This window comes from Vicugna pacos, chromosome 25 (assembly GCF_048564905.1).
Source record: "Vicugna pacos chromosome 25, VicPac4, whole genome shotgun sequence".
NCBI lineage: Eukaryota > Metazoa > Chordata > Mammalia > Artiodactyla > Camelidae > Vicugna > Vicugna pacos.
The window spans coordinates 38,698,236-38,713,674 of NC_133011.1; the positions used below are offsets into that span (position 1 = coordinate 38,698,236).

At 61.2% G+C, this 15,439-nt stretch overlaps 1 protein-coding gene and 1 long non-coding RNA gene across 12 annotated transcripts in view; one reads left to right on the forward strand and one right to left on the reverse strand.

Annotated features, from left to right (window-relative positions):
- Nucleotides 1-2,585: 2,585 nt before the first annotated feature.
- LOC107034264 (maestro heat-like repeat family member 5) overlaps nt 2,586-15,439 on the reverse strand; it is a 36,216-nt gene continuing 23,362 nt past the window's right edge. For 8 of the 11 annotated variants that reach the window (XM_072949840.1, XM_072949838.1, XM_072949837.1 and 5 more), the window contains 12 exons: nt 14,302-14,446; nt 13,907-14,091; nt 13,434-13,571; nt 13,117-13,228; nt 12,729-12,872; nt 12,028-12,204; nt 10,632-10,787; nt 8,435-8,557; nt 3,449-3,730; nt 3,230-3,332; nt 3,007-3,081; nt 2,586-2,755 (listed from right to left, as the gene is read on the reverse strand). In XM_072949840.1, coding sequence (XP_072805941.1) covers nt 2,658-2,755; nt 3,007-3,081; nt 3,230-3,332; nt 3,449-3,730; nt 8,435-8,557; nt 10,632-10,787; nt 12,028-12,204; nt 12,729-12,872; nt 13,117-13,228; nt 13,434-13,571; nt 13,907-14,091; nt 14,302-14,446 — 1,738 coding nt within the window. In that variant the 3' untranslated portion in view covers nt 2,586-2,657. Of the gene's footprint in view, nt 2,756-3,006; nt 3,082-3,229; nt 3,333-3,448; nt 3,731-7,013; nt 8,250-8,434; nt 8,558-10,631; nt 10,788-12,027; nt 12,205-12,728; nt 12,873-13,116; nt 13,229-13,433; nt 13,572-13,906; nt 14,092-14,301; nt 14,447-15,439 lie in introns of those variants that run through there. The other 3 variants (XM_072949844.1, XM_072949847.1, XM_072949845.1) reach the window with 3 other exon arrangements.
- On the forward strand, nt 4,161-5,336 carry LOC140689332 (uncharacterized). Its single transcript, XR_012064258.1, has 2 exons — nt 4,161-4,332; nt 4,582-5,336. It is a non-coding gene; the product is annotated as an uncharacterized lncRNA (long non-coding RNA).

The following is a 15,439-nucleotide window of genomic DNA, read 5'->3' on the forward strand; positions in this document are numbered from 1 at the left end:
ATCTTTCCATGTGCCTGTGGGCCATCTGTGTGTCTTCTTTGGAGAAATGTCTATTTAGGTCTCCTGCCTAATGGTAACATTTCACATAACTGTGGTATGACGATCAAAGTGTACGTATTTTAAATTTATTTAAATCATATCATTAGATATCTCGTTCGCTTTACTTTCTTCCATTAAGCACTTCTTTAAAAAAAAAGATCTATCTGGTTTGCTACGTGCGCATCTGATCTGTTATGTCTTTTTCTTTTTTCTTGACATGGTTTATTTTAATAAAAAGCACTGCTGAAGGTGTATCACAGGCTACACGAAGGCATACACAACACGCTCTCTGTGCGTCACAGCGCACACCAGTGCGCACCCTTGGATTTTACTTTTTCAGTCAGCGTTACTGCGGTACAATTTATACACAACAAGCTCCAGCCGGCGTGAGTGCTCGGTGAGTCTGACGGCGTCTAAGCCGCACAGCTGGGGGCGCCGGGCGCGGCCCGGGCTGGGCTCCCTGAGCCTCCCAGCAAGAGGGACAAGGCGCTGCTGCTTGTCTCGCGGCTGAGTTTGTGCAGAGCCCTGCGTATGTGGAGCAGCAGCCCTTTACCAGGTGTGTGTGAGGGCTTTTCCCCGGCCCCTCGCTGGCCTCTCAGTCTTCCAGGAGTACCTTTTGCACAGAAGGACTTTTCAAATTGAAAAACAGAACTCTAACCTCGTTTTTTCCTTCACGGGTTGTGCTTTTGTGCTGGTTCTTCCCCGAAAACCCACTGTGACTTCCAAGGTCGTCCGGATCTTCTCTTCCAGGAGTCTTGGAGGTTTGCATTTTACAGGTAACTACAAGCCCATTTGAAGTCACGTTGCGAACGGTGTAAGGACGGCGTCTGGGTTCTGTTTCTTTTTTGGCCACGGATTCTGATTGCTCCTGCACTATTTATTGAGAAGACTTTCATTTCTCTGTCAACTGACTCTTCTCCTTTGCCAAAGATCAGGTGACTCCGACTGGGCGGGTCTACTTCTGGGCCGGCCTTCCCATTCTATTGCCCTATTTGCGTATTCTTTTGCCAACGGCACACGGTCTTGGCATTTTATTCCATTTCTCTGTCCAGCTGTTCCAGCTTTCCATTCACTGCACTGCTTCTCAGACCATAATGACAACAGTTGCTTTAAAGCCTGACGATTTCGATGTCTGTGCCATCTCTTGGCTGGTATCTGTTGAATGCCTTTTCCCTTGCAACTGCGGTTTTCCTGATTTTTCATGTCCAGTGATTCGGGACTGCGTCCTGGACAGTGTGAACACCTGGTTGTGAGCCTCTGCCTCCTGTTTAAATCCCACAAAGACTGCTGACTGGGCTGCTTGTTCTGGCAGACAGTCAGCTGGGCCGGGCTCCCACCGCCGTCCCACCACCTGTGAGCCGTGGTTCTGGCGCCAGGCCGGTCTGAGGGCTTTCCCAGTGCGGCTCAGGCGTGTCTTGCATGGGCATCAAAAGACCCACGGACAAGTCTGGGGCCGGGCAGTGGTCTGCCCTTCAGACGACTTCTGAAAGCTTATGCTCTGCTGTTTAGGGTGGATGCTAACATACACAGGCTGCTCCCCTAAACATCCTCCTCTGCACGCTTTCCCTACTCTTTCCAGCTCTTAGGGGGCCCCCCATTCTGGCCTTCTGATTAGAAAGTTGGGCCTTTAGCCTCCCACCCTGCTGTACACCTTTGGTAAGTGGTTCTGTCTTGCACGCCAGGTGCCAAGACAATAGAAACAGAAAAACAAAAAAAGCAGTGGGCATCCTGTCCTCCTGCTCAGCTTGGTTTCAGGTGCCTTCTCCCGAAGCCCCTTCACTTCCCTGGCTGCAGGGGGGCGTCTCCAGGGCTCCTGGGCCGTGTCCGCCTGCGCCCGCACAGCTGTCTGTGTGCTCCTGTGCTCCTCCCAGGGGCCCTGGTGTTTCGCGAGGGCTTCAGCCGCATCCCGACACCGTTCTCATGCGTTCATTTGATTCACAGTGGCTCAGGGTTTACCACGTGCCTGGAGCTTTATAGATGCCACCCCCCGACCAGCCGTCTGGGCCCAGGGCAGGAGGGCAGGCCTGTCTGGAAAGGGCCAGGCGCCGCCCCCCAGGCCCAGGGAGGGTGAGGCAGGTGGGGAGGCAGAGCCGAGACCCCGGGCTGGAAAGCAGAGGAAGGTGGGGACCAGATGGCCAAGGGTCCCAGGGCCACAATCCAGATTCAGACACCATCCTGAGGGCAGGCCAGACGTGGGTGAGGTGTGCGTTATAAGTGGGCAGGGCAAAGGAGGGAGGTGGGGTCCTGGGCCAGGGTGGGGCACGTGGGAAGATTCTAGATGTTGGCGGGAAGCATCACAGATCTGGTCAGGCCTGGGAGGGCAGGGAGTAGGCGTCAAGGATGGCCCCCAGGCTCTGGGCCCAGCACCCTCCGGGGAGTTCTCAGCTCACAAGGCCACAGGAAACACCCGGCAGAGCCGCCGAGCACCTCGAGTTGCGAGGCTCTCTGGGCCCCGGGGCCGGTTAGCGTCGGGGTCTGAGGGGGCGGCCGCAGGGCCCAGCTGAGGAAGGGGCGGGGGAGGGGCGCGCGAGGCAAGGCCCGGGGGCCAGCGGGAATGCATCACTTTTAATAGGGAACTAAAAAAGCACAACACAACACAACACAATCAACTGCAGCTGTCAGGTGACATACTGGGACAGTTCGACGACGTCTTCAAAGAAGCTCTTGTAGAACTTCCGGCTCTCGGAGTCGGGGTCCTGCTCGAGAAGCTCCAAGTCTGCAGCAGAGACCGGGGCCTGACCGCGCGGCCCCTGGGGGGGGGGCGGCCTGCGCGGCGCTGCGGGCAGGCGCTCGGTGGGGTGGGGGGGAACGGGACCCTGCCCCGGGGAACACCGGTCTGTGGGAGACGCTGCCCTGCTGGGGGCTCCATCCGAGGGGTGGGCCCCAGGGGACCTGGCCCTGTCCCCCAAGCCCACGTGGGGTGCATGTGGGGAGGCCCAACCGGGCACAGGGCGGCCCTGTGCTCACACTTCCTGAGGGTGCTCACGTCGCCCTTCTTCAGGCAGAAGCAGAGGTCGGCGAAGTAGTCCTGCAGGAGTCCCCCTGCGCGGGAAGGAGGTGGGGCCGTGGGTGCCCGGCCACAGAGGGAGGCGGGGGTCTGGCTGAGGGGCCAGTGCTCCCAGCCGGAGGCCAGCACCACTGCCCCTTCTGGAGCGGACCTCAGGGTCGGGGCTGGCGGGCTGGCACCTACCAATGAACTTCATGGCCACGAGCTTCAGGTGCCTGTCAGGACTGACCAGATAAACCAGCGCCCGCATGAGAAACTGGTGGTAGTTGCCAAAGTTGCTCTCCACCTGGGGTGGAGAAGAGCTGAGTTGGTGGCAGGCTGGGGTCCATGTGGCCCTCCGGTCCTGCCTGAGGCCCCACGCTGCTCAGCGTTCCCAGCCTGGAAAGAGGAGGGCCACCACACCTGGGTCCAGGGCCAGGAAGCCGGGCCCCGGCACGGACGAGGCGGGGAGGGGCAGAGCCGTGGCTTTGCAGGACCAGCTCTCCTTCCACCCGTCAGGACGGGAGCCTGTGCGAAAGGACCTGGGACTTTGCAGACCAGCTGACTCTCCCTCCAGGGAGTCCTCCAGGAAGTCATCTCTGCCCCTCCCAGGATGGCTTCAGCAATGGGTCCAGGCCTGTCAGAGCCAATGGGATGTGGGCAGTCCGTGGGCTCCTCCATGCAGAGGGCGAGGAGACGGGGCACCTGCACCAGGGTTGGGGCACCATGCTTTTCTGCCACATGCACAACCACGAGTCCCGATGAATACATCCCAGTGCCTCGGGCCCCAAGGTCACCCCATTCCCCACACCTCCCAGAGAGACCAACCATGGGCCCACTGCCCGCTCCTGCCCCAGCCACGCTCTCCCCGGGTGAGGGGCACTCCTGCAGCAGGGGGCACCTTCCTTGCTCTGGCTCCTCGCTGGCCAGGATGACCCACAGGGCTGCCTTTCTACCCCTAGGACCTCACAATGGGACTTTACTGGGAGAGAAGGCCTTTAAAGGGGCAGTCAGCTCAGTGAGATCATACAGGTGGGCCCGGATCCAACACGCCTGGCACCCTCATACAAAGGGGTGGGCGTGGAGCAGGGGAGAGGCTTCCCTGAGGAGCTTCCCTGAGGAGCCTCTCCCCTGCTCCATGCCCCCGCTTTGTATGAGGGCAGGCCACAGTGATGCTGCTGCTGCTGCTGAGACCCAAGGGGCTACAGGAGCTGGAGAGGCACAGGACAGAGCTGTCCCCAGTGCCTTCGCAGGGAGCGCGGCCCTGCCAACGCCTCCACCTCGGACTCCAGATTCCAGACAGCGAGGTAACACACTTCCGCTGTGTAAGTCAGTTTGTGGCACTTTGTCACATGGCCCAGGAAACCAATACAGGCCAGAAATTCCTAAAGCTGCTCCAGAGAGAGGCGCTAATGCAGGGAAAACAGAAAGAGGGTTACGGCGTGAGAGCTGGGAAAGTGGAATTTAATGGGCTTCATTGGTGCTTGGTATTTAAACGTGGGGAAATGTTTAAATGTGGACATTTTGTTTCTTCTGTTCATGACTTTTGAAAATAGGGTGCTGACGTGCACCTGCTACCACACGTGGTGTCAGGAAACAATCGGGGAACCCACCTGGCCCCCGTGCGGGTCACAGGAGGCCATGGCCCGGGCGAGCCGGTGGGGAGAGGCTCAGCCCCGGCGCTGCGCGTTCGCAGGAGGACAGCTGCCCAGCGTGGAGCTGTGGACTTCCTGCATCAGACACCAGCGATGAACACGCAGCCCACAGGCCTCCACTGTGACAAAACCCCAGATTGAAGCAGCTTTCAGAAACGCTTACAGATTGGGTCGATGTGTGAGAACTCGACAGTGCGGCAGGAAAGGATGCTGGCCGTGCCGCTGAGAGACGGTGAGGGAGAGTTCTGGAAAGGGGCTGCCTTTTGCGGGCAGGGCCCCTGTCGTCGGCAGCACCCGGCAGAGTCCAGCCCGCGGCGCAAGGCAGCCTGCGGAGACCTGGTCCCGCAACCCTGGCCGACGGACGGCAACTGTTTCCCTTTGAATAAAACTGCAGAAATCCTAGGAAGCTGTGACAATGGCAAAACCACTGAAGCCCGGGGGTGTCTGGGTGGGGAGGGAAGATTCGTAAGAAAGGAAGGCGGTGAAGACTTAACGTTCAAACCTTCACCTTCTCGTCCTGGTGATGCTGGGTCTTCTCCACAGAGCGTGAAACAGGCAGGAGATAGACCTTCGCAGCTAACTAGGATTTTATTCCACATTCAGAGGTGTGTCAATAGTTTGTGACTGGTTTGTAAATAAACGTTCGGGGAAATGTTCTTTGTGAAATCCAGACGCTGCTGTCGGTGATGGGCGGACGTAATGGCAGTAATGCTGACCGCTGAACGTTTCCCAGGCGGACTGTGTAACAAGTCAACGAGATGAATGCACTGGGCACTAAACAGGCTGCAAATGGTAGTGCACGGACCTCCTCGTGGAGGAGGGGAGACCAGCTACCCCAGGGCAGAGGCGGCCAGGACACACCCTGAACGGCGGGCTCGGGGCTGGTGCTCTGGCGTCTCCCGTGGTGGGGGGGCGTCGGCCCGGGGAGCCTGGTGCAGCTCCCCAGGAGAAGAAGACTGACCCGCAGACCCAGGCAAGCAGGGATAGAAGGGGAGCCCTGGCCCCAAACAGGCACCTTGAGGACCTAGGGCAGGAGGACTCTGCAAGCAGGCAGAGTCAGACTGAGAGTCTCTCTCTATCTCGGCCCCAGTTAGGAGCAAGAGAAAAGGAACATTTCTTGAGAAACAGTAACCACGGCCCAGAGAAAGCCTCGTGAGGACCTGGGATTGGATTATGGTGTGGGCATCCTGGGACCCCAGCGCAGAGAAATGCAGGCGGAACCACCCCGGGCGGGGAGGACCTGGGACGCCCCGCAGCCCCAGACACCCCAGAGCAGGCCATCTCCAGCCCGACCCGACGGGACGCCTGTGGAGAAAGGGCCACAGTGCAAACGGCAAGCCCACGGAGGGGAGGCCACCGCAGCAGGAGTCAGGAAAGGCCTGGAGCCGCGGAGCTCCCGAGAAGCCGGCCACCAAGCAGAGGTCACACAGGGGTTCTTTAAACAATTACATTACTCATAAGAGAGAACAAGACTGAAGGAAGAGCAGGCAGGCTCGTGGAAGAGGCAACAGAGACAGCAAAGGGAACCCGTGGCCCCCGTGGGGGCGACGCGGACGGGCGTGTGAAGAGGCAGGGAGGCGGGGTGCGCGAGCTGGGAGACGACCTGGAAGAAAAACGGCCCGAACACAGCGTCAAGAGGAAAAGATGCAGACCGGGGGTGAGGTTCAGACAGCGGACAACAGGACCGTCCGACAGCAATCGAGTGTGGGAGGTTCACCACATTGTCCCCGTTACTGATTCCTTTTTGCCTCTCAGCTCCAGATCCACCCATGTTGGCTGCTCTGGAAAGCCGGACCTGGGCCCTCGGGCCCCAGAGTGCTGGCGGCAGGCACCACGGAGAGACCCGAGACGCTGCAGGTGGAAGGGACTTGCGCCCTGACTCTGGGTCCTCACTCGCCAGCTGTGGGGGGCGCCAGGCTCCCGGGTGGGCGGCGTCCACGCACCAGGGCATGGTGCACGTCGGCCCCTGCACGTGGGGTGCGGTGGCCAGCTCCTCGACGGGGCAGCACCTTCCTCTGGGCCCCTCTCCGGCAGCTTTGCGGTGAAGGTCCCGTGCCAGCTCCTGAGGCTCTTCCTGGGATCTCCGAGGGCTCATCTTCTGCACCACGTGGAGATGAACCTCTTCTCTGACACGGAGCAAGTCACGCGCATTCGAGGCCCGGCGCTCAGCCCATGGCAGGGGGGGCTCCCTTGGGTGCTCCCATCAGCCCTCAGGCAGCAGCCATTGCAGTGTCACCACGGCAAGGCGCGTGCCGCGCAGGAGGGTCCCTGCTGTCCCTGCGCCCTTCCCGCTCCCCTTGCCCTCCCTCCCAGCCTCCCCCTTGTCGCGCCGGGCCCCTGCTGCAGTTGGTGATCCTTCACATTACCCTCTCCCTGCTCAAATCGCCGTATGGAGTCTATCTCCCAAGTGGATCTGGACACAGAGCATTCACAGTCGTGATCGAGGCCAGAAGGGGCAAGTGTGGCAGCCCCTGGGCCTCCGAGGCCTGAGCCGCAGCCGGCACGTCACCATGGTGAACCCCAGGCGGCAGCCAGGAGCATGAACTGGGCCACCAGGGTCCCATCGCCCAGGGGCAAGGGGCCAGGCCCTGCACTAGAGCTGAAAGGCACTCCCAAGCCAGTCCCCGAGCCCCCTCTTGCTGGTCCTCCTGGACCCGTCGCAGTACCAGCGCTGTTCCACAGAGCGGGGAGGAACTTCTCAATCAGACCCAAAAGCACAAACCGTGGGAAAGTAATACACTCGGCTACATTAAAACTCCAAACTTCTGCCTAAGCAGAGACGCCGTTAGCAGAGTACAAGGCCGAGTCACACACTGGGCAGAATTAACAGCAATACAGGCAACTGGCCCAGGCCCCGCCCCCAGAGCTCAGAGAAGTCACACCTGACACGCATTTCTGAGCAAAAGACAAACAACGCCACGCGCGGTGGGTGAGGATCTGAGCAGGTGAGTCGGGTGGAGGCGCCCTGGCTGGCGGGCTCCCGACGGGGTCTGGCCCCACAAGACCCCTGTCACCCTGGGAGGGCGGTGCCCACTTGGAGCCCTGGCCCAGCCTCTCTCTCCCAGCCTCAGCAGGGTCCCCAGGTCGCCTCGGACACCTGGATGAGGTCCGGCATGGCCCAGGTGTGAGGCCCACAGGAGCCCTCGGCCAAGCTGTTCCCCTGGCAGCCAGGGGAGCCCCAGCAGGGCGGGCGCTGAGGGTCCGCTCGTCTCCCACTCTTAGGGCACAGAGAGCGACTGCAGTCAGAAATACACTGACCGCCAGGACACGGAGCTCTCCTCAGCCCGTTCACGCCCACCTCCGCACAGAGCTCCTCAGCAAGGGATGGGGTCCCAGGAACGTCTGCAGGGTCAAGGGTCTGGGAGCTAAAGCGCCCTCCCCACGTCTGCCCAGGGCCCCTTGATGGCAAAGCGGGGCGTGCCGCCAGGCGGGGCTCCCTGTCCCGGTCCAGGTGCACGGTGTGGGTGTGGCCTCCCACGCGGCCCACCTTGGAGGCCCCGAGCTCCATCACCGAGGAACCACACTTTCCTCCCAGAGGCTGAAGTCTCCGGCTCAGCATGCAGCAGGCACTAATAAACATGCCCAGGACCAAGTCAGACAGCACTGAGGGGGCCTCGGCATCTACACACCCCCACCTGGGTGCCCCTGAGAGGGGCTGGCGGTGAGCCGAGGACCAGAGGGCCCTGCCTGCACACAGCCGGTCTCCACCCTCCGGGCCTCCTGCTCCCCCTCCAGCAGGGCGCTGGCATCTTACCATGTAGATTAAAATGTCGTTCTCGGCGCCCAGGCCACGGCCCCAGGCCAATTTGCCAAACAGCTCCTTCCGAAACTCCCACTTCAGCAAGATGGCGCAACGCAGAAAGGTGAGCTTGGTCTTCTGCAGGCACCGAGAGAGATGTGTCACCACCCGCCCATCACGATGCCCCGCTCCGGGCAGACCCCTGAGGGTCCCCTGCCCAGCAAGCACCCCACTCACAGCTGCGCGGGCCAGAGGGGAGATGCACCGTGGGAGGAAGGGGCGCCCCCACAACACGGCCGTTACTCCAGGCCCCACGAGTGTCCTGCTCTCATTCACAGGAAGATCCCAGAAAGGCCAGTGGTAGCCTGGCCACTCAGTCCTTTCTCTGAGGGTCCAGGGGATGGGCACCCAAGGCAAGAGCACTGGCTCTTTGCTCAGCAGCCCCAGCACCACGGCCCCTGGGCTCACAGCTCCTTTAGAGGGTCCCTGTGTCCCTGTGGTGGGCAGAACCCATCGCCACACCCGCTCCGAGGCACATGGGTTGGAGCCCTGACCCCCAGGACTCCAGGACATGGACATACTTGGAGAAAAGGTCTTTAAAGGGGTGATTAAATTAAAACGAAGTCATGACAGTGGGCCCTAAGCCAGTATGGCCAGTGTCCTTATAAGAAGAGGAGATCCAGAATCAGACAGCCACAGAGAGACGACCAAGCGAGGACACAAGGAGAAGACAGCCGTCCACATGCCAAAGAGAGGCCTCAGGAGGAACCAGCCCTGCGACGCTCAGTCGCAGCCTCCCCACCTGCGGCAGTTTATCAAGGCAGCCCAAGCTGACTAGGACAGGCCCCGCTCCAGGCCTGGCCTCTCCTCCTTGCTGCGTCGGGAATGGCCTTCCTGGTATTCACTCCCCAAATCCCTTCGCCTCCCCTCCTGAGTACACACCGCAGGGGGCTCTGCGGCTCACACCTCTGTCCCTGGGGGGCTGGGCAACCTTCTTTCCGGCACCTCCTGACCACAAAGGAGGACCCTCTGTTCCTTCCTCCTCGACTCCCCCGCCCCCACTGGCCAGGCCATGCCTACCCTCGACTTCTTGTGCACCAGGCTCTCAGAGAACGAACCACGCTCCCTCAACTGGAGACCCTGGCCCCTGGGCAGCTTACCCTAAGATTATATCGCTTCAGAAGCCTGCTTAGAAGCCTGCCTCCCCCAGGGAGCCTCCCTGGTTATCTTAGCCCTCTTTTCCTTCTTAATTTATTGGCCGTGCCCCTCAGTCTCCCGCCCAGCCACATCGCTCCTTACACTCTTCACACACCGTGCCCATCCACCTTTCCTCTATCCACCTGTTGACCCTTCCATCCATCCATCCATCCATTTAGCTGAGCATTCACTCAGCTGCTGCCTCGCGTCAGGCTCTGGGCTGGGGGCTGACCTTAAAGATCCACCTCTGAGGCAGACCCTCTCCCTCACTTGAGGGGTTCCCAGCCCATCAGGGCCATCAGCAATGGGTCCAGAGGGCTCTTGGGTCTGATGGATCTGGGGCACGGGCAGAAAGAAGGCATGGAACTAGTTTGTAGTGAAGAGGCGGGAATTCAGGCAGCTCCCTGAGAGCTCAAGAGAGGGCTGGGAAGAAGGAGGAGGAGGCCCAAGCAGGCCCTGCCCACTGCCTTGCTGCTCAAGGCATGACCCACAGAGCTGGGTCCCTGTGGAATGGCTGGTAGCTTTGGGGCTGCCCCATGGATCTTTCGTGGGAGTTAAACATGGTGCCTCTTCCTAGGGCAGGTGCCCTTGAGCAGGGCATGGTCTAGACCAGCAGCCCCTCGGGGAGGGGGAGTGCGAAGGGCCCCGAATGCCAGGCTCCTGAGGCTGGTTTTATGTATGTGTGTGCTGGCAGGAGGCCTCTGAAGCCAGAGGAGGTTCACAGAGCCCTGGATCAGGGGAGAACCTGGGGGCAGGTGGAGCCCGGGAACGGCCACCCTGGATGGGTCTTTTCCTTTTTTCCGTCTGCATGTTAACCTACAGGGCCAGGCCTGGCCCTCCCTGTCTGGCCACCGTGGCCTCTCCAGGATGGCAGCCTTGCCCTGGCCCCACTTACTGAGGCTGAGTCCTGAGGTGCCCGATCTATCTGCAGGCAGATGGGTCCTCCCAGTCCTGCTCCCCAGGCTGCCCCCAGCTGGAGGATGCTGTCCAGCCAGAGGCACGCCGGGTCACTTACCATGACCACATCAGGGCAGGAGTCCGCCAGGTGGAAGAGCAGCGGCACCAGGGCCTGGAAGGCGTGGCTCTTGAGCGCCTGCCGAAACTTCTTGCCGCCACTGTAGATAACATCTCCGTACAGGAAGATGGCTCCTCCACGCACGCCTTCCTTTTCCTGGCAAGGCAGGCAGGCCTTCCCCTCAGTCAGGAAATATCCTGGAACCCTGGGCCCAGGACAGCCCCAGCCCCACAAGCCACGTGCCCAGCTAGCTGCCACCCATTCTCACCTTCCTTTCCACCCCAGTGACTTGCAGAGGCCAGTATCTGCCATCACATCTGCCCCTTGTCAGCACAGCACTAGCCAACTTTACCCCTCTACTCCACTGACCCTGCTGTCCAGGCCGCCCCTGATGCGCCAGCCGCCCCCGCCACACCAGCTGCACGGCCTTCTCTCCCGGCCGACCCTCTTCTCGCGTCTCCCCTCCGACGGCTGCAGCCTGACCTGCACTGACGTCTTCTCCTGCTTTCTTTCTTTGTTGTCTAGGGACCTCAGGCTGATAGGAGCCACCCCTCCGCTCCCAGGCAGACCAGGATGGGGGTTAGAGCACAGACCCTGGTGTCAGACCTGTCACCTTCTAACTCTGTGACCCTGAGTAAGGCTCCTTCTGTGTGTGACTCAGTTTCCCCTTTCGCAGGAAGGGATGGACAACAGTGCCTTTGTCCTTGGCCTGTGGTGAGGACTGAATCCAGCTGTCCTTTTATTCCTCCCGCCCCACCTCCTCTAGCCTTATCTGACCACCTCAGACAACAGCAGCTGAGGTCTCCAGGACACCGTCATGGAGGGCAGTGCCATCTGCCTTCCCGGCAGGCTCCATCTTCCTCTTCCTCACCTCCAGGAATGGCAGCATCAACTTCCCACCTGCCACCCCCAACTGGGGCTCAGCCCTAAGCCCTCATTCTGCCCTCTCCCCACAGTATGCCCTCAGTCCCTGAGGGCTGCCTTGCAGCCTGGCTGCCCTGCCTTGGTTTAAGCCTCACCACATTTACCTCACCTGATTTATTCAGAACCCCCGAAACCATGTACCCTGGCTCTACCTACTCATTTTCCACGTGGCGAACTTACGCTCGCCCTGCCCTCCACCCCGCCCGCAGCCTCTGGGTGGGGAAGGCACCTGGGTGGTTTGGGAGCACATAGTTATCTCTGAGGCAGCCTCGAGGCCGGGCGGAACCTTCCTTCCCTGGGGCCAGGTTCCCGCCGGAGCGCCAGCCCTGGACTCTACCCACAAGCCCGAGGGAAGCAGCTTAGGCTGCTCTGATTGGCGGGGGCAGGGGGGCGGGGTAGCCTCGGCTGCTCGGGGTGGGGGGGAGTTGGCGAGGGGCTGCGCAGGCGCAGGGGTTCGGAGCATTTGGCTCACATTCTCGAACAGCGGCAGCAGGTGCTGGGCCATTTTGAGGCTGATGGCGCCGACGCCCTGGGTACCCAGACGGTGCAGGATGTCGCCCAGGATCTCCATCAAGCCCAGGAGGTCTTTGGGCTCGGGCTTCAGGAAGCTGTCCAGCAGCACGGCCAGCCGGTTCCGGAGCAGGACCACCTGCAGGGAGATGCAGCCGCCCCCTGGCCTGCGCCGCTCCCTCCTAAACAGGCTTCCTGGCCCAGCCTCAGAGACTGCCTCTCCTCTCACTTACTGCCCCTCTTTAAGCTCAGCTGGGGACCTCGGTTCCAGCCCTTGACCGCATCTTGGGAGCACGGAGGCCCAAGAGGCAGGAGGAGGAAGGATGCCCCCGTGGAGTGAGGTGTGAGTTCTCCGTAGCCGGGTGCAGCATGAATTGGACCACCTGGCAGGAGTGCCTCAGGTAAGAAATCCCTGCCTGGGCAGGGGGCCAAAGTCGCTGACCTCAAAGTCACTGAGTTTACTCCAGTTCAGAAAGTGTCGGGTTCTCAGCGCTATGCAGTGCAGCAGGGTCTCCCAACATTCCTGCCCTCCCCTGTCCCGGGCCTTGGCTTGCCTTCCTCATCCAACCCTTGAGGTTTCACCTACCCTGGAGGCCCTTTTCAAGTGCACCCTCCTCCTCCCTAAAGCCTCCTCGAACAGGAGTGGGCGCACCTTCCTCTCACCTTCTTAGGCTGCAGGAGGATACTGCTGAGGCCCTTCAGGCTCATGGCCCTCACCAGCTGGTTGGGGTTGTTGAGGCCCAGGCTCAGGAAGTTGTCCATGGTTTTCCGAGACATGTACTGGGTGAGCTCTTGGCCATTGAGAAACTAGGTAGGGTTGGCACAGTCAGCCCCCCAGTTAATTATGGCTGTCAGGGGAAATCGACCTATAACCTAGCATGAGAGTGGGGTTAGACATAAGGAAGCACTTCCAGACAGCAGGTAGGTCTGATGTGGAAGGTGAAAGTTAGGATGCCTTTATATCGGGTAGGAATGGGGCTGCAGTTCTCTGACCTTCCTGAGGGCCAGAGGGCACCTGGAGGAGCAGAGGTGGGGGCCAGGAGGGACTGACCTCTGTTATGATGAGGATGGCCACGATGTTGTCCCGTTCTTCCGGGCTCTTCAGGAAGATGACTGCCTGCCCCAAGACAGCTTTGACCTCACAGTTGTAGTGGGCCATGGCCCTGTCAGATGGAAGAGGCAGACAGGGGGGCACTGAGGGCTCCATCCTTGGCCAGGAGGACCCCTCTCCCCCGGCAGACCTTGCTCACCAAGGGCGATGGCCCAGGCCACTCAGTCTGGAGCTCAGGGTCTGAATACGGGGTGCGGGAGGGGAGTCCCATCAGGGATGCAGTCTGGAGCCGGGCCCCTCCCAGGCTTGGTCCTTACCTGGCCAAGAGGGCCACCCCCTCTGTGTAGGTTTCCAGGCGCTCAAAGAGCTCCCAGCCCCTCAGCAGCTTGAGGTAGGCAAACACCTCCCAGTAATTGGTGGTCCAGAAGAGACCCTTCAGGGCCTCCAGGCATGTCCTAGGGGCAAGTGGGGGTATGTAGAGGGGTGAGTGAGGGCCTGGTTCTCCACCTGGAGCATGAGGTTGGCTTCTCCACCACAACCCACAGTCTCCCATCTGGGCCTGGGTGAGCTGCCTGCTGCCCTCTGAGCTTCCCCTCTGGCAGGAATTCCCTCCTAACAGGGGTTGGCTGTTCTGCCCCCTGCCCCCAACCCTGGTGGGACGAGAGTTCCTCCTTTTTGGGTCCCCAGCACTTAGCCCAAGGCTTGGTGCCTACCAGGGCTTCTGGGCATGTGTAGGAGGAACCAGAAAGAAGGTGTGGGCTGGGGGCCTCGGGCCCGTCGTACGTCTCACCTGCAGGGGCTGAGGGCCTGCGTCTCCAGGCTCTCCTCCTGGTGGTCTGCGATGCCCTCTACCACGTCCAGCTCAAACAGGTAGTGGAGCTGTGTCAGCAGGCCCAGGAGGATCCCCGCAAAGGCCCAGCGCACCGTGGCCTTGTACTCCCGGACGTAGAGGAGCTCATAAATGGCGCCCAGGGCCTGCAGCAGGACAGGGCACCACCCTTGGTCCCCACCTAGGACCTGGCACCGGTGAGCAGAGGAGCGGGGAGCAGCCACCACAGAGCTGCCCTGCCTGGAGCCAGCCCCACCCTGGGACTCAGCATCTGGGGAGCCCCTCTGCCAGGCCACGCTGGCGTCCCAGGGCCCTTGGATATTGATAGCCTTGTAGAGGGTGGCAGAGGGGCTCACCAGCAGGGACATGAGCTCAGCCTGCACAGGGAACCTGATGAGCTCGCGGTGGGGCCGCAGCTTCAGCTTCACATAGAGCAGCGTGACGACCTTGCGGGCCAGCCGGCTGTTGGCGGCCAGGGCCTTCCACAGGGGCATGACGTGCCTGGGGAGGCAGGGGCCAGTCCCACCAGCTGGCTGGCCACACAGGGTGAAAGGCCAGTGGGACATGACCCCAGGGCAGCAGGATGGCCTGCTGCATATGGGGCAGTGAAGGTGGCCAGGCCCCTTGGGAACAGCGGAGCTCTCCATCTGGGCGCGCCCAGGCGGCTGTATTGTGATGACCAGCGGGGCTGGGGCCCTGCTCAGAGCTCTGTACACAGGCAAGCCTTCCCTGCCGTTTGTGCTCAGCCCCACCTTGCACCCCATGGCCTGTGACGCAAGCAAACCCTGTCCTTCCCCAGCCTGTCTCCTCACTCACAAAGTGGGGGTCATACGCAGCAGGGCTTGCCCCTCAGGCAGCCTGGGGAACAAGTGAGCCCTGGGGTTGGAGGGTGCTCCCGCCTCCGCAGCCCCGGGAGCTCCCTGCTCCCTGTCAGAGGTGCCGTGGCCCCGTGGCAGGCTGCTGCTCCCTGAGGTGCTCCGGGAGGCACCATGGCCTCCAGCACCCCCCGGGCTTCAAAGGGCACACACACCACTCAGTTCTGGTTGGAATGCAGCTTCTGACTCGACTGGGCTGGGCCAGGCCTGAGGCTGTATTTCTAACGAGCTCTCAGATGTTGCTGTTCCTGCGTCTGCAGTCAGAATGGTGCAGCTTGGAGACGCCACAGTAGGGGCGACTGGGACTGTGAGCTTAGGGCCCAGAGGCAGCTGGCAGGAACTGTCTGGGGCTGTCCTGTAACCCCGCCGGCTGTTCTGCCGGTTGCCTCTGGGAGCTCTGAGTCCGAGGGACACTCCCACACCGAAAGCCCTCCTTCTGGGACTTCTGGAGCCTCCACCTTAACCCCTCAGCCAGCGGCATCTTCAGAGATCCCCCGGCCCTGGTCCTGGCATCTAGGAAGGAGGGCGGAATTGGGCCGGAGCTCCTGTACCCTTCTGCGTTCCCTAGAGTGGAGTCTGTCCAGAAAGGGTCCGTGGACTGGAGGGTGGACCACGGGGA